The sequence below is a fragment of the Rattus rattus genome, chromosome 9 (assembly GCF_011064425.1).
Source record: "Rattus rattus isolate New Zealand chromosome 9, Rrattus_CSIRO_v1, whole genome shotgun sequence".
NCBI lineage: Eukaryota > Metazoa > Chordata > Mammalia > Rodentia > Muridae > Rattus > Rattus rattus.
In genome coordinates this window covers 49,052,294-49,078,333 of record NC_046162.1, presented here as the reverse complement: position 1 = coordinate 49,078,333, position 26,040 = coordinate 49,052,294, and the positions used below count along the sequence as shown (strand labels likewise).

General features: G+C 48.9%; 1 protein-coding gene across 1 annotated transcript in view; it reads left to right on the top strand.

Moving 5' to 3' along the window:
• The window catches only part of Dnah2 (dynein axonemal heavy chain 2), a 124,624-nt gene that overhangs the window by 78,849 nt on the left and 19,735 nt on the right, over nt 1–26,040 (top strand). Inside the window, exons 42-65 of the mRNA XM_032914170.1 lie at nt 15–233; nt 434–551; nt 730–866; nt 2,077–2,214; nt 2,295–2,453; nt 6,680–6,832; nt 7,090–7,181; nt 7,481–7,679; nt 7,811–8,035; nt 9,212–9,316; nt 10,458–10,646; nt 12,073–12,158; nt 12,304–12,434; nt 12,571–12,720; nt 13,184–13,351; nt 13,553–13,713; nt 13,976–14,115; nt 15,385–15,517; nt 15,602–15,741; nt 17,994–18,204; nt 18,293–18,409; nt 18,579–18,720; nt 20,035–20,204; nt 20,615–20,731. Of these exons, the coding sequence (XP_032770061.1) occupies nt 15–233; nt 434–551; nt 730–866; nt 2,077–2,214; nt 2,295–2,453; nt 6,680–6,832; nt 7,090–7,181; nt 7,481–7,679; nt 7,811–8,035; nt 9,212–9,316; nt 10,458–10,646; nt 12,073–12,158; nt 12,304–12,434; nt 12,571–12,720; nt 13,184–13,351; nt 13,553–13,713; nt 13,976–14,115; nt 15,385–15,517; nt 15,602–15,741; nt 17,994–18,204; nt 18,293–18,409; nt 18,579–18,720; nt 20,035–20,204; nt 20,615–20,731 (3,600 nt within the window). The remainder of the gene's footprint in view (nt 1–14; nt 234–433; nt 552–729; nt 867–2,076; nt 2,215–2,294; nt 2,454–6,679; nt 6,833–7,089; nt 7,182–7,480; nt 7,680–7,810; nt 8,036–9,211; nt 9,317–10,457; nt 10,647–12,072; nt 12,159–12,303; nt 12,435–12,570; nt 12,721–13,183; nt 13,352–13,552; nt 13,714–13,975; nt 14,116–15,384; nt 15,518–15,601; nt 15,742–17,993; nt 18,205–18,292; nt 18,410–18,578; nt 18,721–20,034; nt 20,205–20,614; nt 20,732–26,040) is intronic.

Below are 26,040 nucleotides of genomic sequence, written 5' to 3'. Positions count from 1 at the left end.
TCTGCTTTTCTCAGCTACGGGACACCATCGAGCAGGAGATCCGAGAGATGGGCCTGCAGATCACACCTTTTACCCTCACCAAGGTTCTCCAGTTGTATGAAACCAAGAACTCTCGCCACTCCACCATGATTGTGGGTGGCACCGGCAGCAGCAAGACTACCTCCTGGAGAATTCTACAGGCCTCACTGTCCTCCCTGTGCCGTGCTGGAGAACCCAACTTCAACATTGTTAGAGTAGGCAGTGGGACGGTGACAGTGACTTAGCTATGGTGTTGGGTGGTGCCGGACCTGGATCCCAGGAGGCCTGGGAGAGATGGGAAAGTGAAGACCAGACCAGTGCGAGAACCTGAGAGAGGATTGGGATGAGGGGGAAGGGTATTGGGAGTTTGGGGCGGGGCACCTCAGATGTCCCTTCTGGTGTCCATCCTTTGTAGGAGTTCCCTTTGAACCCAAAGGCATTGTCCTTAGGGGAACTGTATGGAGAGTATGACCTCAACACCAACGAGTGGACTGATGGCGTCTTGTCTAGTGTCATGCGGGCTGCATGTGCAGGTATCCAGTGTGTTAGGTGGGTGAGAGGAGGTGTCAGCAGCTCCCGAGACAGCGGGGACCCTGGGAACAGGAAGTACCAGTGAGGTTGAAAGATGCCTGGGGATGTCTTAAGACAAGGACACAGGGGAGGAGAGAGGGAAGCCTCTTGGTTTCCCCGTATCACCCCTCTGCCTGTAAGATGAGAAGCCAGATGAGAAATGGATCCTTTTTGACGGCCCTGTGGACACTCTGTGGATTGAGAGCATGAACTCGGTCATGGATGACAACAAGGTGCTGACCCTCATCAACGGAGAGCGCATCGCAATGCCTGAGCAGGTGCTGCTGCCACATGGATGGATCCCAGGCCCCTGGACAAGATGGCTGCCATTGGGGTGGGGGTGGGAGTGGGAGGGAATCGGAGGTGGAGGCTGGCAGACAGAGAGGGAGTTATATGGAGAGAGATGGGAGGAGGATCTGGATCCAGGGAAATCTGCAGTTGAAGCAAGGTGCTTTTCCAGGCTGAGGGTGGGCTCAGTGGGAGGGAGGGCTTACCTGGCCTTTGCCTCTGGGTCCCATCTCCAGCATAAGAGGCAGGGGCCTATTACCACCATGGAACAATTATACCTTAAGGAACTGTGGGTTAGAGATCACTGTGTAGACGTAGGCTGTCCTCAGCTTCATTTCCACTGGCCTGCGAGGTGTGGTCTTTATACTATGCACCAAGGTTCATATCTCCTGGGTGTCATGCCCACCTTTTTTCTTAACTTTAACTTCACTCTCCCTCTCCACTTCCTCTCCTCTCTTTTATTTTAGGTACTATCTCATGTAGCCCAGGCTGGCCTAGGTAGTAAAGGAGAACCTTGATTCCTGATCCTCCTACCCGTGCCGCTAGTGCTCAAACGCTGTGATTGCAGGCATATGCCACCCACTCTTTTCTTCCACGCAAGCCAGAGAGTGATTTTTTCCTAAAGATAAATTTGAATGAGCTCTGATTTCTTTTAGAAAGTGTCTTAGTCACCATGACATTGCTGTGAAGAGATACGTGAGTCAGGCAGCTATTATAAGGAGAAAGCGTTTCACTGGGGGCTTGCTTACGGTGTCAGAGATTTAGTCCGTCATCATCACGGTAGAGCATGGTGATCAGCCAGCAGGAGCTGGAGCCAAGAGTGCTCCGTCTTGATCTGAAGGCGGAGAGGCAGAGAGACTGGGCCTGGTGTGGGCTCTTGATACCTCAAAGCTCACTCCCAGTGACACAGTCCCTCCGATGAGGAAGCCACATCTTCTTCAGTGAGGCCACACCTCCTAATCCTTCTAAGCCTTCTCAAGTAGTGCCACTCCCTACTGGCTAAGCATTCAAATACATAAGCCTAGGGGGGCCATTCTCATTCAAACCACAGAAAGCAAGCCATTTATAAACCTCAGTCATTATTCTTCTTGGTCCACTTTTAATTGGTACAAGTAGCCCCTAAGGTGTGGGTTCTGGGTGTTTTCATTGCTGTGGATGAGGTGCTGATGATGGTGTTCTGACAGGAGTCTGCATCCTTAGGTGTCTCTCTTGTTTGAAGTGGAGAACTTGGCTGTGGCCTCTCCAGCCACTGTGTCCCGCTGTGGGATGGTCTACACTGACTATGTGGACCTGGGCTGGACGCCTTATGTTCAGTCATGGCTGGAAAAGAGGCCAAAGGTAAAAAGGGAACTGAGGAGATGTGACCAGGGCAGCCCATAGTAACAGCAGCAGACAGCGTCGCTCTCATCCACATCTAGGCAGAAATAGAGCCGCTTCAACACATGTTCGAGAAGTTCATCAACAAGATACTTACCTTCAAGAAGGATAACTGCAACGAGCTGGTGCCCGTCACCGAGTACAGCGGCATCATCTCGCTCTGCAAGCTCTACACGGTCCTGGCCACACCAGAGAACGGGGTAAGGAGAGGAACCAGCCCAGGGCAAAGGCGGGGGTGGGGGTCACCCACACACCTTCAGCCTGGGCACAGCTTGAAACAGAAACTTAGAGGAGAAACATCAGCAGTGACCATGGAGGTGGGCAGTGCGTGTGTGTGTGTGTGTGTGTGTGTGTGTGTGTGTGTGTGTCTGTCTGTCTGTCTGTGTGTCTGTCTGTCTTTGTATGTGTGTATGTGTCTGTGTGTGTCTGTATCTGTGTGTATATGTGTGTGCCTGTGTCTGTGTGTATGTGTGTATCTATGTATGTCTGTGTCTGTGTGTGTGTCTGTGTCTGTCTGTCTTTGTGTGTGTGTGTCTATCTTTGTATGTGTGTCTGTGTGTATGTCTTCTTTGTGTGTGTCTGTGTCTGTCTTTGTATGTGTCTGTGTGTCTGTCTTTGTGTGTGTGTCTCTGTGTGTGTGTCTGTCTTTGTGTGTGCGTCTGTCTGTGTGTGTGTGTGTGTGTGTGTGTGTGTGTAAGCAGGTAGAGGAATAGATACACATGCTTGGATGCTCCCTGAGCTGAAAGTCAGACTAGGAATTCTGAATTAAATATAGCAAGTAGTGGCGTAGCTCAGTGGCAGAGGGCCTGCCTCATAATTGCAGGGCAGAAAGGAAAGAAAGAAGGAAGGGAGAGGGGGTGGGAAGGTGAACAGCCCAACACACATCTTCCTACAGTTTCCTACCTATACCATGAAAACCATTTGATGAGAAGTTCTAGAAAATTTCAGATGAATTGATATTTCAGAAAATTTTTGTTCAGTTTATAATTAAAATAACTAAAATTTGTTGTTAAAATTATTTTTTGAGATTAAATCATTGCCTTAGAGATGTTTTGCATTATTTTTAACAATGTTGCCAGGTAACGAAATTATTAATATATAATGAGCAGCAGTTAAGATCTCTGTCAGTGTAAGTTAGTCATTGTGGCCAGGAATGGTGGCATACACCTGTAATCACAGCACTGGAGAGACCAGGTAGGAAGATCCTGAGTCCTCAGCGAGCTTGGTTTGTATATTCAGTTCAAGGACAGCATGAGCTAACAGAGAGACCCAGCCTTAAGACAAAAGATCAGAAAACACTTAAAAAAGAAAAGTGAGCTGGGTGTGCTGGTAAATGCCTTTAATCCCAGCACTCAGGAGGCAGGGTCTGAGTTTGAGGCCAGCCTGGTCTAGAGTGAGTTCCAGGATAGTCAGGGCTATACAGAGAAACCTTGCCTTGAAAAATCAAAAAACAACAATGAAGAGAGAGAGAGAGAGAGAGAGAGAGAGAGAGAGAGAGAGAGAGAGAGAAAGGAGGAGGGGGGAAAAGGGGAGGGAGGGGGAGGGGGAGGGGGAAAGGAAGAAGGGAGGGGGAGAGAGGAAAGGTGGAGGGGGAGAGGGAGAGGGAGAAAGAAAGGAATAGGGGAACAAAGAAACAAAAAGAACGTGGGTGGCACATTACCTTTCTCTGACCAATCCTGAGTAGTCCACTCCACCTACATTTTTTTATCACTGCATTCTTCTCACACATGGCTGTGGGAGCAGGGACCGGCTGGCTGCAGCAGGCTCGGGTGAGGGTGGGGGTGCTGGCACTCTCAGGCCTCAGAGGAGAGCCCTGGTTGTCACTACCAAAGCTCTGGCTCATCCGACAAACAGATTCTCAACAGACTCTCCTTCCTGTATTTTGATGGTTAAGGGTTGATATAAGGCCAACTGGATCATTCTGGATTGGACAGACTCCTCTAATCCTATCCTTATATTTTCTGTGCATTCCTGGCTGGCCTGGAACTGTGACAAGCCTGCTGCCCCAGCCTCCCGAGCGCTGACTGTAAGCATGTGCCGCTGGCTGAGTTTCATCTGTGGTCTTGAGCATCCTTATCCAGAATCTGTTACCAAGAATTCCTCAGCTCTGCCCGAGGCTGTGCCCTGTGATGTGTCAGCGATGTCAGAAAGATGTGTTGGCGGGCTGTTTCCCAGGGAAGCCTGTGTGGCCAGCACTTTTATCAACTGAGCCATCTCCTCAGTTCCTTAAGACATAGTTGTTTTGCATGCGTGTGTGTGTGTGTGTGTGTGTGTGTGTGTGTGTGTGTGTGTGTTTTCACATGTGTGGGTACGATTTGTGGAGAGGCCAAAAGTTGATGTCAAGTGTCTTCCTCAATCCATCTCTACTTTTAAAAAACTTATCTAGGTAAATAAGGTCTTTCGATTCAGCTAATCTAGATGGCCAGTTTGCCTGGGCAGCCTCCTGTCCCCTTTTAATGCTAGGATTATCAGTGAGCTGCAACACCCACCTGACATTTATATGGGTTCTGGGCATCTGAATGAGGGTCTCGTGGGCTAGAAGCAAGGGCTTACCACTGAGCCATACTCCCAAACTCCAAAACTATTTTTTTTTAAAAAAAGATTTATTTATTTATTTATTTATTTATTTATTATGATTAAGAATACAAGAAGAGGGCACCAGATCCCATTACAGTTGGTTGTGAGCCATCATGTGGTTGCTGGAATTGAACTCAGGACCTCTGGAAGAGCACACAGTGCTCTTAACCACTGAGCCATCTCTCCAGCCCCCCAAAACTACATTTTTTTAGAAGACTTATTTATTATATGTGAGTGCACTGTCGCTGTCTTCAGACACACCAGAAGAGGGCATCAGATCTCATTACAGATGGTTGTGAGCCACCATGTGGTGCTGGGATTTGAACTCAAGGCCTCTGGAAGAGCAGTCAGTGCTCTTAACCACTGAGCCACCTCACTAGCCCCCAAAACTACATTTTTAATTGTATAAGGAATCATTGAATACATTTATTTTTAGTTAGATACTACTTTCCCCCCTTCTTTTTAGACAGGGTCTGGCTGTGGGGCCTTGACCATGTGATCATTTTGTCTTTTCAGTGTTAGGATTGCAGGCCTGAGCCAACACAGCAAGCTCTTCCAGCCCGTTTGTTCCTCTCCCCTTTCCTGATCTTGGTTTCTTTCCCCCTTCACAGGAGTAACTACTGAAGTGGGATTGTTAAAGTGCTCAGCCAGGGGTGGTGGTACATACCTTAATCCTAGTGCTTGGGAGGCACACATAGGTGGATCACTCTGAGTTTTTTAACTATATAGGTCTACATAGGGAGTTCCAGGCCAGCTAGGGCTATACAGTGAGACCTTGTCTCAAACAAACAAACAAACAAACAAACGAACCAACCAAAGAGAAATGCTTGTTGATGTAAAACTCCACAGATATCCATAGGTGCTGTCCTGTTTAGGAAGGGACTGTGGTGTGGCATGACAGTGCATGCCTTAGACTCAGCATAAAGGAGGGAGATACAGGTGAGTCTCTGTGAGTGTGAGACCAGCTTGGTCTATATAGCAAGTCCCAGGACAGCCAGGGCTATTCAGAGAGACCCTGTCTCAAAAACAAAACAAACAAACAAAAAATGTAAAAATTGGATCATGCTACAGGCAACATGCTTGTCAAACCAAAACTACGACATTTAGTTGTGTATTGCCATGAACAGACACACGCCATTGCTTTACCTGTTGTGTACTGCAGCTGTGGTGGACTGCAGCTGTGGCGGACTGCAGCTGTGGCGGACTGTAGTTGTTGTAGATCACAGCTGTGGTGGACTGCAGCTGTGGCGGACTGTAGTTGTTGTAGATCACAGCTGTGGTGGACTGCAGCTGTAGTGGACTGTAGTTGTTGTGCACTGCAGGTGTGCTAGATTGCAGCTGTGGTGGACTGCAGCTGTGGTGGACTGCAGCTGTGGTAGACTGCAGCTGTTGTAGATCACAGCTGTGGTGGACCGCAGCTGTTGTGTACTATTCCATGGTAAATCCTGCATTTTACTTTCTCTTCCTCTACTGGTAGATGTTTAGGTAATCTCCAATTTCATTTTGCAGTTACATATAGGTGACCACATGCCCGTCTTCTTTAACACTCACGAGTGCTCCTCCAGGGTAAGCCTAGAATGGCCAGATGACAGTTGTGTTATTTGACTTAGCCTAGAGGCAGCTGTAAGCAACTGCATTGAGTCCCAGGGTTTATCTAAAATCTGTGAGGAGGTTGTAGAGGAACTTCCCACATAGAACCAGGTAGGAGGGTCTCTGCCTTCTTGGTAGCAGCTAAAATAGATCCTTTCATCCCTTACAGGTGTGGCTCCTGTATCTTGAGGAATGAAGATTGTTCTAAGGCAAATTCGCCACTCTGAACCCCCGAACCTCTTTTTTTTTTTCCACCCAGGTGAACCCAGCTGATACTGAGAACCACGCCTTTATGGTGGAGATGACGTTTGTGTTCAGCATGATCTGGTCTGTGTGTGCCTCTGTGGATGAGGATGGACGCAAGAAGATTGACAGCTACCTTCGCGAAATCGAGGGCTCCTTTCCCAACAAGGTCAGGGCCCTTACAGCTCACTGCCCTTTACATCCTGTTTCTGCCTTCAGACTCTGCCTGACCTAACATCCTGACCTAACATCCTGACCTAACATCCTGACCTAACATCCTGACCTAACATCCTGACCTAACATCCTGACCTAACATCTTGCTGCCACACTCTTTTCGTCAGTCTGTGAGCCCCGCCTCCAGCTGGGAAGAGCTGGAGGAACGTCTGGGGACACGTCTGGGGACACGACTCACATACTTTTTCTTAGGACACAGTGTATGAATACTATGTGAACCCCAAGATGCGGACTTGGTCGTCATTTGAGGAGCAGCTCCCCAAGAGCTGGCGTTATCCTCCCAAGTGAGAGCGGTGGGCTTGGTGGCAGACGTGGTGGGAGTAGTGAGGCCAGAAGCCATGGTGAGCTAAAGAGGAGAAAGCAGATTCCAGGAAGAAATGATAAGGTTTAGGAAGTTGGATCTAGAGAACTCTGGACAGGGTCTTCAAGGAGAATGCCACACTCCCAGGACCCAGGAGGCTGGGTTGCTGACTGGACCTTGGTAACACCAGAAGAAGATAAATACTAAGAGGAAGAAGGAAGTGAGAGCTGAACTGGGGAAGGCCAACGGTCCTTGAGACACGGTTGTCCCTTTCTTCCCTAGCGCCCCTTTCTATAAGATCATGGTACCTACTGTTGATACCGTCCGATATAACTACCTCGTGAGCACCTTGGTGGCCAACCAGAATCCTGTCTTACTGGTGGGTCCTGTGGGAACTGGAAAGACCTCCATAGCCCAGAGTGTTCTCCAGTCCTTGCCTTCCAGCCAGTGGTCAGTGCTTGTTGTCAACATGTCTGCACAGGTACGTGGGGGACGGGGGCGGGGGTTGGACCACTAGTTCCTTGCCATCTGCTCTTGCCTGGAACTCAAGTACTCAGCTCGTCCCATGTTACTCTTGTGGTCCCTTTCATCTGCCGTGTGCTTTCCTATCAGACCACATCGAACAACGTGCAGAGCATCATTGAGAGCAGAGTGGAGAAGCGAACCAAGGGTGTGTATGTGCCATTTGGGGGCAAAAGCATGATCACCTTTATGGATGACCTAAACATGCCTGCTAAGGACATGTTTGGGTCCCAGCCACCCCTGGAGCTGATACGCCTCTGGATTGACTATGGCTTCTGGTATGATCGTGTGAAGCAGACCATCAAGCACATTCGAGTAAGCGTCTCGAGACCTCGGTCTCACCTGTGGCAGGGGGGTTAATCCCTCCTCCACTGGACCCCTGGGCCACACAGTCTTATAATTGTATACTCCTCTCTCCACAAAAGTGCTCTGCTCCTTTCTGAGGACCCATATATCTGTCTCCCAGGTTACTGACCCCATTGTTAACTCTCCTCACTGAGCCTGTCTGTACTTGGTGACTAGAGTCTTGCTCTTCATGTCACCTTGCTTCCAGACCTCCTCCTCCCTGTGCACACGCGCTCTCTCTCTCTTTCTCTCTCTCTCTCTCTTTCTCTCTCTCTCTCTCTCTCTCTCTCTCTCTCTCTCTCTCTCTCTCTCTCTTTTCCTGTGGTCTCAGTCCTTCATCTGTGTGTGTGTTCTCCATTCCTACCACAGTTCAGACATCTTTCTTCCATTTTCACTCTCTTCCTGTGGGATTATGAGTCTGTCTGTCTGTCTGTCTGTCTGTCTGTCTCTCTCTCTCTCTCTCTCTCTCTCTTTTCCTGTGGTCTCAGTCCTTCATCTGTGTGTGTGTTCTCCATTCCTACCACAGTTCAGACATCTTTCTTCCATTTTCACTCTCTTCCTGTGGGATTATGAGTCTGTCTCTCTCTCTCTCTCTCTCTCTCTCTCTCTCTCTCTCTCTCTCTCTCTCTCTCTCTCTCTCTCTCTTTCCTGTGGTCTCAGTCCTTCATCTGTGTGTCTGTTCTCCATTCCTACCACAGTTCAGACATCTTTCTTCCATCTTCGCTCTCTTCCTGTGGGATTATGAGTCTCTCTCTCTCTCTCTCTCTCTCTCTCTCAACCCTCCTCCTGATCACCCCCCAGGGTGGGTTTTTTTGTTTTTGTTTTTTTTTTTTTTTTGCTGTCCTGGGACTTATTTTGTAGATCAGGCTGATCTCTTGAACTCACAGAAATCCTCCTGTCTCTGCTTCTGGTCCTTGTTCAGGGATTCAAGGCATGCCCTACTGTGGCCAGCCAGCATGCTGTTTTAGCACATGCAGTACACTGTGTACTGATCAGATCAGGCTGACTCAAGTACCTCACACCTCCAGCTGTGCGCTTCTCCTGGAGACATTCAGAGTTCTCTGGCCCAGCTTCGGGAGGCATCATTACTCCTTCTGTCTCTCACCATCCCACTGGTCTCCCCTCTTCTCTGTCTCTGCTCTCCAGGACATGTTCCTGATGGCTGCCATGGGCCCTCCAGGGGGTGGACGGACTGTTATCTCCCCGAGGCTGCAGAGTCGCTTCAACATCATCAACATGACCTTCCCCACTGTGAGGCCCTGGGGGCTGGGGGAGGGACTGTACAGGGCTTACCATGGGGGACTGGTCGAGCAAGGGGACTAAGTCTTGAGCGGAGTTCCAGGGAGCTGTGACACACAGAGGCGGGACCCTCTGCGGAAGCCCTTGCCTCTGAGCCAGGACAGCTGCAGGGCTTTCAAGCCTGACTGACCCAGCTCTGCGGTGTGGAGCCTGTGGTCTGCAGGGCCACATAGAGAACACCTGGGACGGAAACAAACTCAGGCAGGTGGCCTTCCAAAGCCGACAGCCAGAACCAGTGCCAGGGCTAGGGCAAGAGAGGATTAAAAATCAAAGTCAAAGAAAACAGAAGATATATATATATATATTTTAAAGTTTTTGAGACAAGATCTCAGTAAATCTACCCCAGAATGGCTTTAAACCCTTTCTACCTTAGCTTCCCAAATGCCAAGTTTGCAGGTGGGTATCACTAACGTGTGTATCACTACACACTTGGCCCTTTCTGTTTTGTTTCTTGGGGGGACAGGGTTTCTCTGTGTAGCCCTGGCTGTCCTGGAACTCACTTTGTAGACCAGGCTGGCCTCGAATCCACAGAGATTGACCTGCCTCTGCCTTCCAAGTACTGGGATTAAAGGCATGCGCCACTATACCTGGTTTACACTTGACTCTTAATTAAATATTTTCTTTAAATTAAAATGGATATGAGGCAGGTAAAGGCCGAGTCCTTAGGACTGCATGGTAGGAGGAGAGAGGCTTCTTCCCTAGATTGGTCCTGTGATTTCCACACACATGCTGTGGCAGACACATGGCCTATACATAGAAATAAAATTAACTTTAAGTAAAATGAATGTAAAGAGTTCTTGATGAACAAGATACCCAAATCTTATTTAAAGATCATACAGTACTTTACAGAGCCACAGGGAAGCCTGAGAGGAACAGAGGCACCAGCGCTAACGATCCGTCTTTGTTTAATGTTTGCGTTTATTATAGGTAGTTTGCACTCTTTTTTCTTTTTTAAGGATTATATAAAAACATGATTTCTCTTAATTAGTGATTTATCGATTTAGTTAATGCCTCTTCAGTTCAGAGGTAAGCCCTGCATGTGCCTCACGCTGGTGCAGGAACCTGAGGAAGTGAGTTCGAGGTCTCTTCCTAGGAGTCCCAGATCATCCGCATATTTGGCACCATGATCAACCAGAAGCTTCAGGACTTTGAAGAAGAGGTAAAGCCCATTGGGAACGTGGTGACAGAGGCTACCCTAGACGTTTACAATACGGTGGTCCAGCGCTTCCTGCCCACACCAGCCAAGATCCATTACCTCTTCAACCTCCGAGACATCTCCAAGGTAAGCCCTGGGCCGAGCCCCCTGTTTTGACCTGGCTGTGTCTCCTGAGCGTTCTCTCCTCAGGAGCCTTAGGAGCTCCACAGCAGGGCTGGAGAGATGGCTCAGTGGTTAACAGCACTGGCTGCTCTTACACCGGGTCTGGGTTCGGTTCCCAGCACCTACGTGGGACTCCCAGCCGTGTGTAACTCCAGTTCTTCCACTGTACACAGGCAGTGCAGCAGACATACATGTAAGATTCATGCTTACAAAAGAAAAACACATCTTTTAAAAAGAGGAAGAGTGGCTGGAGAGTTGGCTCAGTGGTTAAGAGCCCTTGTTCTTGTAAAGGACCAGGATTTGATTCCCGGGACCTGTGTGGAAGCTCCATACATCCTCAGGCTCCAGGCACACAGGTGGTGCACAGACATACATGCAGGCAAAGCATCCATATGGGTAAAATAAATCGAGGAGGAGGAGGAGGAGGAGAAGAAGAAGAAGGAGGAGGAGAAGGAGGAGGAGGAGGAGGAGGAGGAGGAGGAGGAGGAGGAGGAGGAGAAGAAGAAGAAGAAGAAGAAGAAGAAGAAGAAGAAGAAGAAGAAGAAGAAGAAGAAGAAGAAGAAGAAGAAGAAGAAGAAGAAGAAAAGAGGCTGGGGAGATGGGGAGATGTGGGGGTCAGTCAGCCATTAGGATTGCTTTCTGGCTTTTTGTTTGTGTTTTTTTTTGTTTGTTTGTTTTGTTTTGTTTGTTTTTAAATGAGTACACTGTAGCTGTCAGACACGCCAGAAGAGGGCATCAGATCCATTACAGATGGTTGTGAGCCATCATGCAGTTGCTGGGAATTGAACTCACAACCTCTGGAAGAGCAGTCAGTGCTCTTAACTGCTGAGTCATCTCTCCAGCCCTTGTTTGTGATTTCTGTTGTTGTTTGGGTGCTGGGATTAAGGCTCGTACCACCATGCGCGCGGCGGCTCGGTGTGTCTCTGCTCTTATAGAGGCTTCAGTTTGCTCCCCAGCACCCACACCGAGTGACTTGCAACCACTGGTAACTTCAGCTTTGGGGAATTCAATGCCTTTTTCTGGGCCTTGTTGGTTCCTGCACATATGCCCCATCTGTATGAACACAGATGTTCATACATACACATAACACATAAATACACATGCATGTACATAATTTTTTAATCTCTAAGGAATAAAAATAGGATTCCACAGCAAAACACGTGCCTAAAGTCAACCTGTCCTGGAATGCCGAGCACTCTGCTCCTGCCTCCAGAGCTGCAAAGAGTCTCTTTACTCCCTCTTCTTCTTTTTTTTTTTTTTTTTTTTGGTTTTTTTTTTTGGGGCTGGGGGCCGAACCCAGGGCCTTGTGCTTCCTAGGCAAGGGCTCTACCACTGAGCTAAATCCCCAACCCCTCCTCCCTCTTCTTAAATGATTGCTTCAACTTCCCAGGTCTTCCAGGGCATGCTTAGAGCCAACAAGGATTTCCATGACACCAAAGCCAGCATCACCAGACTCTGGATCCATGAATGTTTCAGGTGACATGTCTGTGTCCTGGCCAGACTGCGCCCCCCAGCCTTGTCCTCATCCCTAGCCTTGTTCCTACCCCCAGTCTTTCCCTCCAGCTTGACTTCATTCCCAGGACTGTTCTCTTCCTGAGACCTCCCAACTGTTTCCCAACAGAGTCTTCTCCGACAGACTGGTTGATACAACAGACATGGAAGCTTTCATAGGCATCTTAAGTGACAAACTTGGTACCTTCTTTGACCTCACATTCCATCATCTCTGTCCCAACAAACGCCCTCCCATCTTTGGTAAGCCAGGAGCTGGGGTACCTTTGGGCCTTAGGAGGTTGGGGTTAGAAGATCAGAGCATGGGGCTAATAGCTGTAAGGGCCCCCTACGGAGGGCCAGGCATTGGGGATGCTGATGCCCTTGTCCTGTGGCCTAGGGGACTTCCTGAAGGAGCCCAAGGTCTATGAAGACTTGGTAGATCTGTCAGTATTGAAGACAGCCATGGAGACAGCACTGAATGAGTATAATCTGTCTCCTTCTGTCGTGCAAATGCAGCTGGTGCTCTTCCGAGAGGCCATTGAACACAGTGAGTGCTTACCGCCTCCCTCCAGCCCTCCCACTTTTCAACCACGGTTTCCCCTTGAAGGCCACTCCCAAATCAAGTTCTAGAAGTTGTTCTCTTTCCCGGTCCAGCCATATTCTTGCACCAGTGTGGTTTATTTACTCATTCATTTTTGTTTTGAGACAGGGTCTTACTATGTAGCCCCCGGCCAGCTTGCAAATTACTGGTTAGATCAAGCTGGTCTTAAACTTGTGACCCTCTGCCTGTCCATGGGATTACAGGACTGCAGGACCACACCTGTCACAAGAGTATTAATGGGTGAGGTGAAGGTAAAATGCAGAATTGCCTTCAGAGCCTTAGGCACCACTCTCTCCTCTCTTACTTCTTGACTTCTCTAATTCAGCCTCAGAGGTTGTGATCCCTAGCCCAGGGCCTGGAAATTGCTTGGATTTGCTCACCCAGTATGTTACCCTCACCCGCTCCCCAGTCACTCGGATCGTGCGTGTGATCGGACAGCCCCGAGGCAACATGCTGCTGGTGGGGATTGGAGGCAGTGGAAGGCAGAGTCTGGCCCGCTTAGCCTCTAGCATCTGCGAGTACAACACATTCCAGATCGAGGTCACCAAGCACTACCGCAAACAGGAGTTCCGAGACGGTATGGCTGGGATCCTGAACGTGGGCAGAGGTTTTAGAATGAAAGAAGCCCGCTTGAATTACTGCCAGGCCTGGTGGTGAGATAGCCCTGGCCTTTGTGTGCTGGGAGTGCTTATGGCTGTGGGAGGGCACTCCAGCTCAGAGGCTCAGGGTGGGGAGTCTGAAGTAAGTCTTTTCCTTTGTCCTTCACTTGTTTGGCCAGATATCAAGCGCCTGTATCGCCAGGCAGGGGTAGAACTCCAGGCCACGTCTTTCCTTTTTGTGGACACCCAAATAGCCGACGAATCCTTCCTAGAGGACATCAACAACATCCTCAGCTCAGGCGAAGTCCCCAACCTCTACAAGGCTGACGAGTTTGAAGAGGTGCACGGTTCCTTCAGTGCTGAGTTGCCTTTCCTCGCAAACCACCAGAATCCCCCAGATTCCACATCTGTTTCTGTAGCATCCCCAACCTCCCAGATCAGTCCCTGTGAGGCTGAAGGCCTGTTTCTCATCAGTCATCCCCCAGAGGCCTCACTGGGCGGGGTTGCTTTAAACCCCACTCCAGCCGGCCAGCCTAACCTGCTGCCTGGCTGATAGTGCTGTGAGAACTTCAGTCCTCTGATTCACTGTGCTTTCTGAACAGATCCAGAACCAAATCATAGACCAGGCCCGGGCAGAACAGATATCAGAGTCCTCGGACAGCCTCTTTGCATACCTCATCGAGCGCGTGCGGAACAACCTGCACATTGTGCTCTGCCTAAGTCCCGTGGGGGACCCCTTCAGGTGACGGCTTCCTGAGTTGACCATCTCCCCATAGGCTTCCCCCTTGTCTTTTGGCTTTCTGTGTTCTGTGGAAGTTAGCTCTACCCATGTGACTCCCTCCACAGTTTAGGGGCGTTACCCACATTGTTCTAGAGCAGCCCACCAGAGCCTCTTCATTTTCTCAGACTCAAAGTCTTTTCTCAGTAAAGAACAACTCCTCCCCCGACTTCCAGAAACTACCTTCCTACTCTCCATCTCTTTGAATCTGACGGTTGTTGATGGCCTTGAACTTGTGGAATGGTGCAGTATCTGTCCTTTGGTGACTCACTTCACTCTGTAATGTTCTCAAAGTTCATCCATATTGTACATAGGACACGTTTTCTTTTTTTTAAAGGATGGACAGAATTCACATTATGTGTACACCAAAACCATTTTTTGTTTTACTCATTCTCAGCATAACTAGATATTTCAGGAAAATGGAAACTGGAAGGAAGAGGTTGAGAGTCGCAGTGCACACCTATGACCTCAGGACTTAGATGGCCGAGGCAAGAAGACTGGTGCAAATTTGAGACCAGTCCAGGCTACATATCAAGCACAAGGGTAGCCAGGGTGACTGCGTATATCTGTATACAGGATACCCTTTCTTTAAAAAAAAAAAAAAAATCTAGGGCTGGAGAGATGGCTCAGCGGTTAAGAGCACTGACTACTCTTCCAGAGGTCCTGAGTTCAATTCCCAGCAACCACATGGTGGCTCACAACCATCTGTAAAGAGATCCGATGCCCTCTTCTGGTGTGTCTGAAGACAGCTACAGTGTACTTATATATAATAAATGAATAAATCTTTAAAAAAAAATCTAACCAAAATAAACATAGGAAGCGGGCAGAGCATCTGTATGGAGAGGCACAGAGCGTTACCATTTTGCTTATGTTTTTAATTTATAACATAGAATGTATTTTGTTTACCACGGGCTGGGAGCCACGCTGAGCATTCCTCTCGGGTTACCTCACCACACTGCAGCAACCTTAGTATATACTGTTAATCTTCTTCTGGAGATGAGGAAGCTGGTGTTTGAGAATGTTAGATCAACATCTGGAAAATGTGGATCTGGGCCTTTTTGATCTGAGACTTTGATTTGATCTTAATGTTCTGCTGAGCTATCTATCTCTGAGGGGGTAAATCCTGAGGAGCCGATAGGAAGAGGGCCCTTGGGTCACTGCAAAGCAGGTAGACGTGTGTCAGAAAACTAAGGGCATTGTGAGTAGACTCAACTGCCCTCGACTTCTCCCTAGGAATTGGATCCGCCAGTACCCAGCCTTAGTAAACTGTACAACCATCAACTGGTTCTCAGAGTGGCCCCGAGAGGCCTTGCTAGAGGTGGCTGAGAAGTACCTTGTCGGAGTGGACTTGGGGACACAGGAGAATGTGAGCCTTCCCCCTGACACATCCTCACTCCCCTTCATTCCCTGCTCTACACCTTGGTCTCCCATTCTTTATTATTGACTTCAGATCCACAGGAAAGTGGCCCAGATCTTTGTCACCATGCACTGGTCGGTGGCCCAGTATTCCCAGAAGATGCTACTGGAGCTGCGGAGACACAACTACGTCACACCCACAAACTACCTGGAGCTCGTGTCTGGATATAAAAAGTACGACAGCCAAAAGACATGGGTGGCCAGGGTGCTGGTGTCTTCCACAGATGCTGATTGGTGAAGTGATGTCTGGCCAAGGGTACAGGGGGACAGGCTGGAGGATGTAGGAACTGTGGGGAGTGGCAGGTGCACAGAAGGTCTTAGTTACTCCCAGAAGTAAATTAGAGGAGGAGCTCCTGTCGAAAAGGCCTTTTCTAGGGTCCCTCCCTGGTCCTGCTGTCCCCCAGGCTCTAACACCTCCTATGCCATTGGTCCTTATGTCCTGGGTGTTGTTTCTCTTTAGTTTTTGGACCACAGTTTATGTGGGAGTTCATCATAATCTTTGTAATCATTTTCTTTTACTAATGTCCCCTAAACTGGCCATTCCTGTGAAATGGGTAGGTGAGGTGACACATGCCAGAGAGTCCCCACTCTAGGAAGGCTGATGTGTGGAGGATTATGAACAGAGGGGCAGCCTGGCTATGCATCAGGACTCTATCTCAGAAACACACAAGGGTGGGATGGTGGCTCATGCCTCTCTTCCCAGCTCTCAGGAGGCAGAAGCAGGGGGATTCCTGAGAGTTCAAGGCCAGCATGGTCTACATAGTGAGTTCTAAGCCAGTCATCCATACATGGTGAGATCCTGTCTCAAAATCAATTAATCAATCAATCAGATTAAAACCACACAAGCAAACAGGGCTAGATATATAGATCTGTATACACAAAATGCTAGGTTTGCTTTCCTGTCACAACGTAAACCTCACAATGGTGGCATATGGTGGTAATCTCAGCACTTGGAAGGTGGAGACAGGAGAACCAGAATTTCAAGACCCACAGGGGGGCTCTAGTTCAAGCCAGCTAAGGCCAGCTGGGACTACGTGAGACCTTACCTCAAAGCAAAATACAACCAAAATGAAAAACTATAAGCAAGTAAAGCAAATAAAACTAGAAAATTTGAAGTGTTTTTCTACTCTCACATCCAACTCAGTATTTCACTTCGAATACCAAGTATATGGGCAGATTTTCCCACAAATCAAGCAGCTCCCCAAAATGACAGTAATGTCCTAGGATTTAGCTTAATCCTACCCTGTCTACTTGGAGTTAGAATCAGATCCTACGGGTTAAGGCCTTAGTCCCAGTTCAGATTTGAGGACTAATTCCCATGCTGTTTGCTGTTTTTCCTGTGTATCTGCCCACTCTAGCTGAACTAGGTGGTTTGTAGCACACTATAGTTGCTTATTATAAAAGATGTTTTCTCTTACTTCTCTTGAGACAATGTTTCATGTATGTAACTGAGTCTGGCTTTGAACTCACTATGTAGCTGACACCAGCCTCAAATTTGTAGCAATCCTTCTGCCTTTGGGGTCACACGCATGACTAGATTGGGTATTTTAATCAATGGTGAGGGGAAAAAAGCAATTTGTGCTAGGCAGTGGTGGTGCACATCTTTAATCCCAGCACTCTGGAGGCAGAGGCAGGCAGATCTAAGTTTAAGGCCAGCATGGTCTGCAGGTTGAGTTCCAAAACAGAGCTATACAGAGAAACCCTGCCAAGGAAGAAAGGAAGGAAGGAAGGAAGGAAGGAAGGAAGGAAAAAAGAAAAAAGAAAGAAAGAAAGACTGTCTTTGTAAGAATGTAGCCAACATCATTTTACCCACTTATCATGCATTTTTAGCACCTACTATGTGCTAGACTCTATTTTAGGTCCTGCCTTCCTGGACTTAACAACATTCTGCTCTTCTACTTGCCAAACATTTTGATAAACCCTTTAGTCCAGGAAATAACCACATCTTAAAAAAAAAATAGATTTCTAGCTCCTCTTTAAACAACAGAAATGTTAAAAGACTGGGGCCCCATTAGTTCCTACAGGGAGAGAGGCTAAGGGGGGACTTTCTTGCCCCTTTGGGTGGGTTCATATTTTCTGGACCTTTACTTATGGTCCAGCCACCTGCTACACTGTGTGGTTGGTGAAAGGGCCTCAGGTAGAGGAAGTGACACGTCAAAATGGTATTTAACACGCTAATTTCAAGCACGGTATAGAGAATAAATCAGAGTAATAAGAAGACCTGTGGGGAATTTGTTGGAAATGATACAGACATGACCAGCCTATGTGTCTGTATGTGAGGGCAGGAAGTAGCCACAGAAAGAGACAGACAGACGGACGGACAGACAGACAGATGGATGGAGACATTGGAGAAAGGAAGATTTCGTAGGACACCTCCTTCCTTTGAGTCTCTCCATACATGCTCCTCACCACAAGGTCCTCTGCAGGCTTCTGGGAGAAAAGCGGCAGGAATTGCTGGACCAAACCAACAAGCTTCGAACTGGATTGTTCAAGATTGACGAGACTCGGGAGAAAGTCGAAGTGATGTCTCAGGAGCTGGAGGACGCCAAGAAGAAGGTGGCTGAGTTCCAGAAGCAGTGTGAAGAGTACCTGGTCATCATCGTGCAGCAGAAGCGGGAAGCTGACGAGCAGCAGAAGGTCACTCACCGGTCCTGCCCGGCAGCCCGCTCCTCCAGGGTGCCCAGGAGGCTTCCTGCCCATCCTGTTATTTTCTTTCTGTCTCTAGGCTGTCACCGCCAATAGTGAGAAGATCGCTATTGAGGAGGTCAAGTGTCAGGCGCTGGCCGACAATGCCCAGAAGGATCTAGAGGAGGCATTGCCCGCCCTTGAAGAAGCCATGCGGGTACCAGAGGCTGGCACTAGATGGTGCCAGGAGTGGGGATGGGACCAGCCTTTTTGACCTGGAGTGGGGGGGTCCTCTGGGGAAGTTGGGGGGAAGGTGACACCTCAATTTGGCCTGTGTCCAGGAAGGACCCATCTTCTGAGTTCTCTGAGTCAGTCTCTTTGCTCAGGCCCTAGAGTCTCTGAACAAGAAGGATATAGGTGAGATCAAATCCTACGGACGACCCCCTGCCCAGGTGGAAATTGTAATGCAGGCCGTCATGATTCTTCGAGGCAATGAGCCCACATGGGCGGAAGCAAAGCGGCAGTTAGGTAAGCCGAGGGCACTGTGGGAAGAGACTTTGATTTGCCTGGTGTTTATTGATCAGGTGTAGGGCATCAGGCTTTCATGGAAGTGCTGCAGAGACCCTTGGGAGCACAGGGCTTAGGGAGAGAAGACCTAAATATGCATTAGAATTCTTTAGGAGGACAGAGAAGGAGTCAGCTTCTCTCCCCACTATCAAAAGAACATTGATCTGAAGCTATTAGGAGGCATGGCAAGAGCCAAGGACAGGAATGGCTTCGTGCCCCCGTGGGGACAAGAGCAGAAAATGAGAAATGACTCAATGCTTCTCTTTGTCTGGTTCTGTCTCAGTCCCTTACTCTTTCCCTGTGTATATGTGCAGATGTGTATGTTGTAGGGGTATGCCCTATGTGTATGCTTGCGTATGTGTGCGTGCGAGCGTGTATGCATGTATGTGTGTGTGCATGTATGTGTCTGCGTGTGTATATACATGTGTGTATGTATCTGTGTGTATATGTATGTATGCATGTGCATGTGTGTGTATCTGTATGTGTGTATACATGTGCATGTGTGTGTGTATCTGTGTGTATGTGTGTGTGCGTGTGTATATGCATGTGTGTATGTATCTGTGTGTATGCATGTGCATGTGTGTGTATCTACGTATGTGTGTATGCATGTGCATGTGTGTGTATGTATCTGTGTGTGTATGTGTGTGCATGTGTGTATGCATGTGTGTGTGCGTGTGCACATGCATGTGATGTGAAGGCCAAGAGTCCTTGGGTGCTGTTCCTCAGGAGCCACTTACCTTTTTACTTTTGAGACAGGGATTCTGACTGAGATCTGGGGTTCACTGCTTACCTAGGGTGACTGACCAGGGCACTTTAGAGATTCTCCTGTCTGCCTCCCCAGTGCTGGGATTATAGGTGCTTGGTATTTAAGTGCTGGGGCTTGAACTCAGGTACTGATGCTTGTGTCGTAAGCACTTTACTGACTGAGCCATCTCTCTAGCTTCGGGACTCTATCTTCTGTGGCTTTCTCTGCTTTGGGTTTCCACAGCAGAATGTGGCCTGCAAAAAAATAAAAAAGCAGTTTTCGCCCCTACGAAAGTACAAAGCTCACAGAAAGAATGCTGTTTGGGGCGAGGGAGATGAAGGGAATAGGAGACTAGGCTGGGGAGATCGAGGAGGGCCTGGGGCTGAGGGATACCAGAGGAAGGAGCAAGATTATAAAGGGTCAAACATCTTGGCCTTGGGAACTGAAAGAGGATGAGGAGCTGTGGTCAAGCTGAGCGAGGAGAACAGGATTCCTCTGTATGGCTGAGGCATCAAAATGTTGGACTGCAGGGGAGCAGAACTTCATCAAGTCACTGATCTACTTTGATAAAGACAACATCTCAGATAAGGTGCTGAAAAAGATTGGGGCCTACTGTGCCCAGCCCGACTTCCAGCCTGATATCATTGGCAGAGTCTCCCTGGCAGCTAAGTCCCTCTGCATGTGGGTGCGGGCCATGGAGGTAGGTGACAGCAGAAGTGAGTGGGAATGGAGAAGGGCGGGCCTGGGGAAACTGGGGGTGGGCTGGGGCCGGGGTGCAGAGGGGAAGGAAGTTGGCAGGTGAGTCGATTGGCAGTGAGTGGGTTGGTGGTTGAGTGGGTTGTCGGGGGCTGGAGAGATGGCTCAGCGGTTAGGAGCACTGACTGCTCTTCCAGAGGTCCTGAGTTCAATTCCCAGCAACCACATGGTGGTTCACAACCATCTGTAATGGGACCTGATGCCCTCTTCTGGTGTGTCTGAAGACAGCGACAGTGTACTCATATACATAAAATAAATAAATCTTAAAAAAAAAAAAAAAAAGTGGATTGTGGGTCGAGTGGGTTGGCCAGTGAGTGGGTTGGGGAGTCCCGGTGCCTGCCTGTCTGCCCACAGTTGTATGGGCGTCTGTATCGAGTGGTGGAGCCCAAGCGGATCCGAATGAATGCTGCCATCGCTCAGCTTCAAGAGAAGCAAGCAGCCCTAGCTGAGGCCCAGGAAAAGCTGCGGGAGGTGAGCTTCACCCTGGTCTTTCCTGCAGCCATTCCTCTCTTTATTACCAGGTTCCTCCACCTAACTCCATGCCCCACTCTGTGTCCTGCAGTATTGAACTGTCTCTCCCTGCCCTGTGTCCCGTCTGAAGCTTAGGAGATTGCAGAGGGTGGGAGAGGCTCCCAGGACTCTGTCATCTTGGCGGGCCCACAAGTCCTTCCAGAGATTGACAGAGTTGGTTACCTCTGTCACAGCCTTTGTAAATATGTGCTGTGATATTGATCGACTGCATGTGGGCTGCAAGTCAGTTTCCAGCACGGGAAGGGATGGGCAGGGTCTGGATGGCAACTACTGGCCTGAGCAGCAGGATGGCGTCTGTTCTGGGGTCAGGGGAGGGGTTTCCAGGACTTGGAGGTGGGGGTTAGTCACCATGTACAAGGGTAGCCAAGCCGGGCAACTTCCAACAAGATGCACAGTTGACTCTGAAATCATAAAGAACAGTCAAGTGCTACTATCAAAAGAATTCAGAATTCTCCCTGTCATTTGAATTTTTTTTAAACCATAGGTTTAATAGATAATACATCATATGTGGTGGTGCTTGCCTTTAATCCCAGCACTTAGAAAAAAAGACAGGCAGATCTCCATGAGTTGGAGGCCAGCCTGGTCTATATAGTGAGTTCTAGGACAGTCAGGCGAGAGAGAGAGAGAGAGAGAGAGAGAGAGAGAGAGAGAGAGAGAGAGAGAGAGAGACCCTGTCTCAAACAACAACAACAAAATAAAAATATATAACTTCATCCCCTAAATAATACACTCACATTGAAATCAGTTAGTATGAAATTCAAAAGGTGCAAAAGAATACACAAGAAAAGTCTTTCTTGGGGTTGGGGATTTTGCTCAGTGGTAGAGCGCTTGCCTAGGAGCAGAAGGCCCTGGGTTAGATCCCCAGCTCCAAAAAAAAAAAAGAACCAAAAAAAAAAAAAAAAAAAAAAAAGTCTTTCTTCCTCTGGGTTCGGCCCCCAGCTCCGAAAAAAAAAAAAAAAAAAAAAGAAAAGTCTTTCTTCACAAGAAAACGGCCCACAGAATCAACCAACCAGGGCTCCTGGGGCTCACAGAGACTGAACTGACAGTCAGGGAACCTGCATGGGTCCGACCTGGGCCCTCTGTGTGTGTGTTTTGGTGGTATAGCTTGGTGTTCTTGTGGGAATCCTAACGGTGGGAGTGGAGGTGTCTCTGATTCTTTTGCTTGTTTTTAGAACCCTTTCCTCCCACCGGGTCTCCCATCCAGCATTGATTTGAGTGCTAGTCTTGTTCTCAATTGTGATGACGTATATGGTTGGTATTCCTGGGAGGCCTGCCTTTTTCTGAAGGGAAACTGAGTTGGAGTGGATCTGGAGTAGAGGAGAGGTGGGGAGAGGGACTGAGTGGAGAGGAGGGAGGGGAAACTGCAGCTGGGATGTAATATACGAGAGAAGAATAAAAATTTTTTTTTCGGAGCTGGGGACCGAACCCAGGGCCTTGCACTTGCTAGGCAAGCGCTCTACCACTGAGCTAAATCCCCAACCTCTAAGAAGAATAAATTTTAAAAAGATTCTTTCCCACCTTCTGCTCTGTAGCACCCAACTTCTTTCCATGAACGAGCAGCCAATTTTTACAAAATCTTGTCCATCCATCCAAACCTGATTTATGTTAATATGAGTGCATGCCCGTGCACACATGCACAAACATATATACACAAATGCACAAACATACATACATACATACTTATACATACTTGTTTGAATGAGAATGGCCCCATTGGTTCATATATTTGAACACCTAGTCAGCAAGAAGTGGAACTCTTTGAAAGGATTGGAAGGATTAGGAAGTGTGGTCTTATTGGAGGAAGTGTGTCCCCCGCAGCAGGCTTTGAGGTTTCAAAAGCCCATGCTGGAGTGGAAGGCAATGGTGGTGTACACCTTTAGTCTCAGCCCTCAGGAGGCAGAGGCAGGCAGATCTCTGAATTCGAGGTCTACATGGTGAGTTCCAGGCAGCAGGGACTATACAGAGAAACCCTGTCTTAATTTTAAAAAAGAAGCCCATGCCAGGCCAACCTCTGTCTCCGTCTGTCTCTTGCTCTCATTCTCGCCTCTCACTTGTTCTCTGCCCATGGATCAACCACTCCTCCAGTGATATACCTGTCTGCCTCTCACCATGATGACCACAGATTAACCCACTAAAGGAGTAAGAGTAAGCCCCAATGAAATGCTTTCTTCTATAAAGTGCCTTAGTCAGATGTCTCTTCACAGAAATAGGACAGTGAGACAGCACATCAGTGTGTATATGCACGGGTGTGCGCACACACACACACACATACACATTTACATTACATATACTGTTTGGTGTCTTCTTTGCTTACCTATAGGTTAGTTGCCAATAGAGGTGGGCTAGGCACCATGTTTGTAACTCCATGGTGACCTATCCATAGCCCATAGCTGGTCTCTGTCTCTTCCCATCATAGTTATTTTTACCGTCAGAAGTACAGCTTGCTCTCCAGGCCTCTTCCAGCCCTGCCTGTGCAGAGAACCCATCCAGGCTTGTGGGTATCTGTCTGTGCACACATGTCCATACCTCCCTTCTGTGGTCATAATCTGCTCCTAGCTCTCTCTCACAAAGTCTTGTCCCTCACTGTCTCTTTTCCCAGAGGTCATAGCCACAGGTGAGGCAACCCACTTGGGAAGTTTTCTCACCCAGATGAGTCACATCCGGGGGGCCAAGCAATTAGTCATCCCTTTGTATTTAAACAGTGGAGCCTTTGGAGTTCCATTGCTGCCAATGCCAATGAGGTGTTCCTTGGACAAACAGTTCACTGTGTTAGGACTCTTAGTGGATGAGCTGCAGTGCTCAGAGCAATAGCTTGGTAAGAGGAAGCAGGAGAGCTGTGTGGTGCAGTGGTGGGGAGGGAATTGGGAGTGGTGGTCATCTGGTCCCAGATACTCAAGCCTCGCCTGAGCACCATGGTGAGGGCCCTGCCTCAAAAAAAAAAAAAAAAGTGAAAAAGAAAGTGAAGAGATGGGGGAAACCATTTTCCCCTTGTTGCTGATAAAGGTTCTGAAATTTAAGAGTCAAATGAATCTTTTTTTTTAATTTGCTTTTAAAAACTTTTCATTGATTCTCTGTGAATCTCACATCGTGCACCCCAATCCCACTCATCTCCCCGTCCCTTTGGATCCCCACCCTTTGCCCTTGCAATCTCCATCACAAAAAAGAAAAATCTCATTGTGGAAGCTGTAGGTGTCACAGGGTGTCACACAGTATTCCCTTTTGTCCATGGTCTTTGCTTGTAAATGTTCACCATGATGACGGCTTGGTCTAGTTTGAGGCCTCTGGCTTGTGCTACACAATCAGCCCTGGATCCTCACCAGGACTCCTCTTGGATATCTTGTTGTTGCTGCGTGTCATGGAGATCCTGCAGCTTTGGATCTGCAGGACTGGTCCTTTCACTCACTCTAGAAGTTCATAGATGGAGTAGATGTTGGGGTAGCTGAGTAGGTCAGTCACCAGCTCTCCTGAGCCCAAACCACCAGGCCCAGCTCTTCCCTGGCTCACTCACCCCCTGTGGGATCTGGCAAGAGGCAGAGCCAGCTCCCCTGATGCCCAGGTTAGTTCAGGGCCAGCTCTCCTAAGTGTGCAGCTCCTGAGGGGCAGGGCCAGCTCTCCTAAGTGTGCAGCTCCTGAGGGGCAGGGCCAGCTCTCCTAAGTGTGCAGCTCCTGAGGGGCAGGGCCAGCTCTCCTGCTCTTCCTGAGGGGCAGGGCCAGCTCTCCTGCTCTTCCTAAGGGGCAGGGCCAGCTCTCCTGCTCTTCCTGAGGGGCAGGACCAGCTCTCCTGCTCTTCCTGAGGGGCAGGGCCAGCTCTCCTGAGTGTTCAGCTCCTGAGGGGCAGGGCCAGCTCTCCCGCTCTTCCACTCTCTGACTTTAGGACCAGATCTCCTGCCTGCTGTAGGTGGGGAGGGACAAGGGCATCTCTTCCTTGCCCACACCACCACACAGCATGAAGGACAGGACAGCTCTCCCATGATGCCCAGGGGAGGGTGGGAACAGTTCTGCACAGGTCTCAGGCATCAACACGGCCCTAAGTGGCAGAGAAGACCAGGATGTCCACCAACTTTTGGTGGTAACAGACCCCTAATCTGCAGAGCTACAAATCTAGCTCTTAACTTGGTGGCAGCCCAGGCCAGGACCTCACCATGGCCTTAGGTGGCATCCCTGGCTACTCACATCAGGCTGTTCCTCATGATCCTTGACTCTCCAGTTCTGCCTCTCTTCACTGTGTCCACGTCATTCTACTTCTCTTTCTCTTCCATCCCTCCACCACTTCCTTGCTCATCTTAATGGCACCCAGGGCCTCTGGGTGTCTGGGATCACCTGAGGAATGCTAAGCCCTACCTGTGCTGTGTGGTACTGGGCTGGGGGTCATCTTAGATATTGTCTGTCCTCCAGGCCCTGTGACATGCTTGCTTGGTTGTTGTTTGTGTTTTGTTTTATCAAGGCAAAGTCTTCTTTAGCCCAGGCTGGCCTTGAACTTGCTGTGTAGCCAAGGATGACCTTGAACTCTCCTAATCCTCTGGCCTCCAACTCCCAAATGGTGAGGGTGCTGGTGTTAAACCCAAAGCTTTGTGCGTGCTATGCAAGCATCAACCAAATGAACTTTGTTCCCAGCCCTCTAGCCCTTAGGTTCTCCCTTCCATTGCTCAGGTTGGCCTTAAATTCACTCTGCAGTCCTGAGTCCTCAAACTTACCATTTTCTTACTTCAGCCTCCCCTGAAGCTTGACAGGAGCTTCTTGACACAAACAAGCAAACAAATTCTGTATTTGTGTGGGGTTTATGCAGGTGCATGCCAGCGCCCAGAGTCCAGAGGTGTCAGACTCTCCTGGAAGCAGAGTTCTAGGCAATTGTGAGCTGCCCTAGCAAGTGTGGTGGGTGCTGGGAACCATTTGAGTGCTCTGAGGGCATCGTGTGCTCTGAACTGCTAAGCCACTTCTCTGGTCCCCTTTTCTCCTTTTTAAATTACGTGTGCGTGCGTAGAAGCCAGAAGACAGCTCCTAGGAGTTGGTTGGTCCTTCCCTCTCATCCTGTGGGTTTGGGGGACTGAATCCAAGTTGTCAAGCCTCTGCATTGAGGGCCTTTACCTCCCCTCCCCGTCCCCCACCTCCCTGAGTCTTGCTGGCCTCCGATGGCCAAACAGCTCCTGTTACTGCTGTTGTTTCTTTATTCTCTTCTGCTCTCCCTCCTCCACCATTCATGGCCGAGCCTCTTTTGGGATTACTAATCTCATGCATGAGGCTCCTCTCCC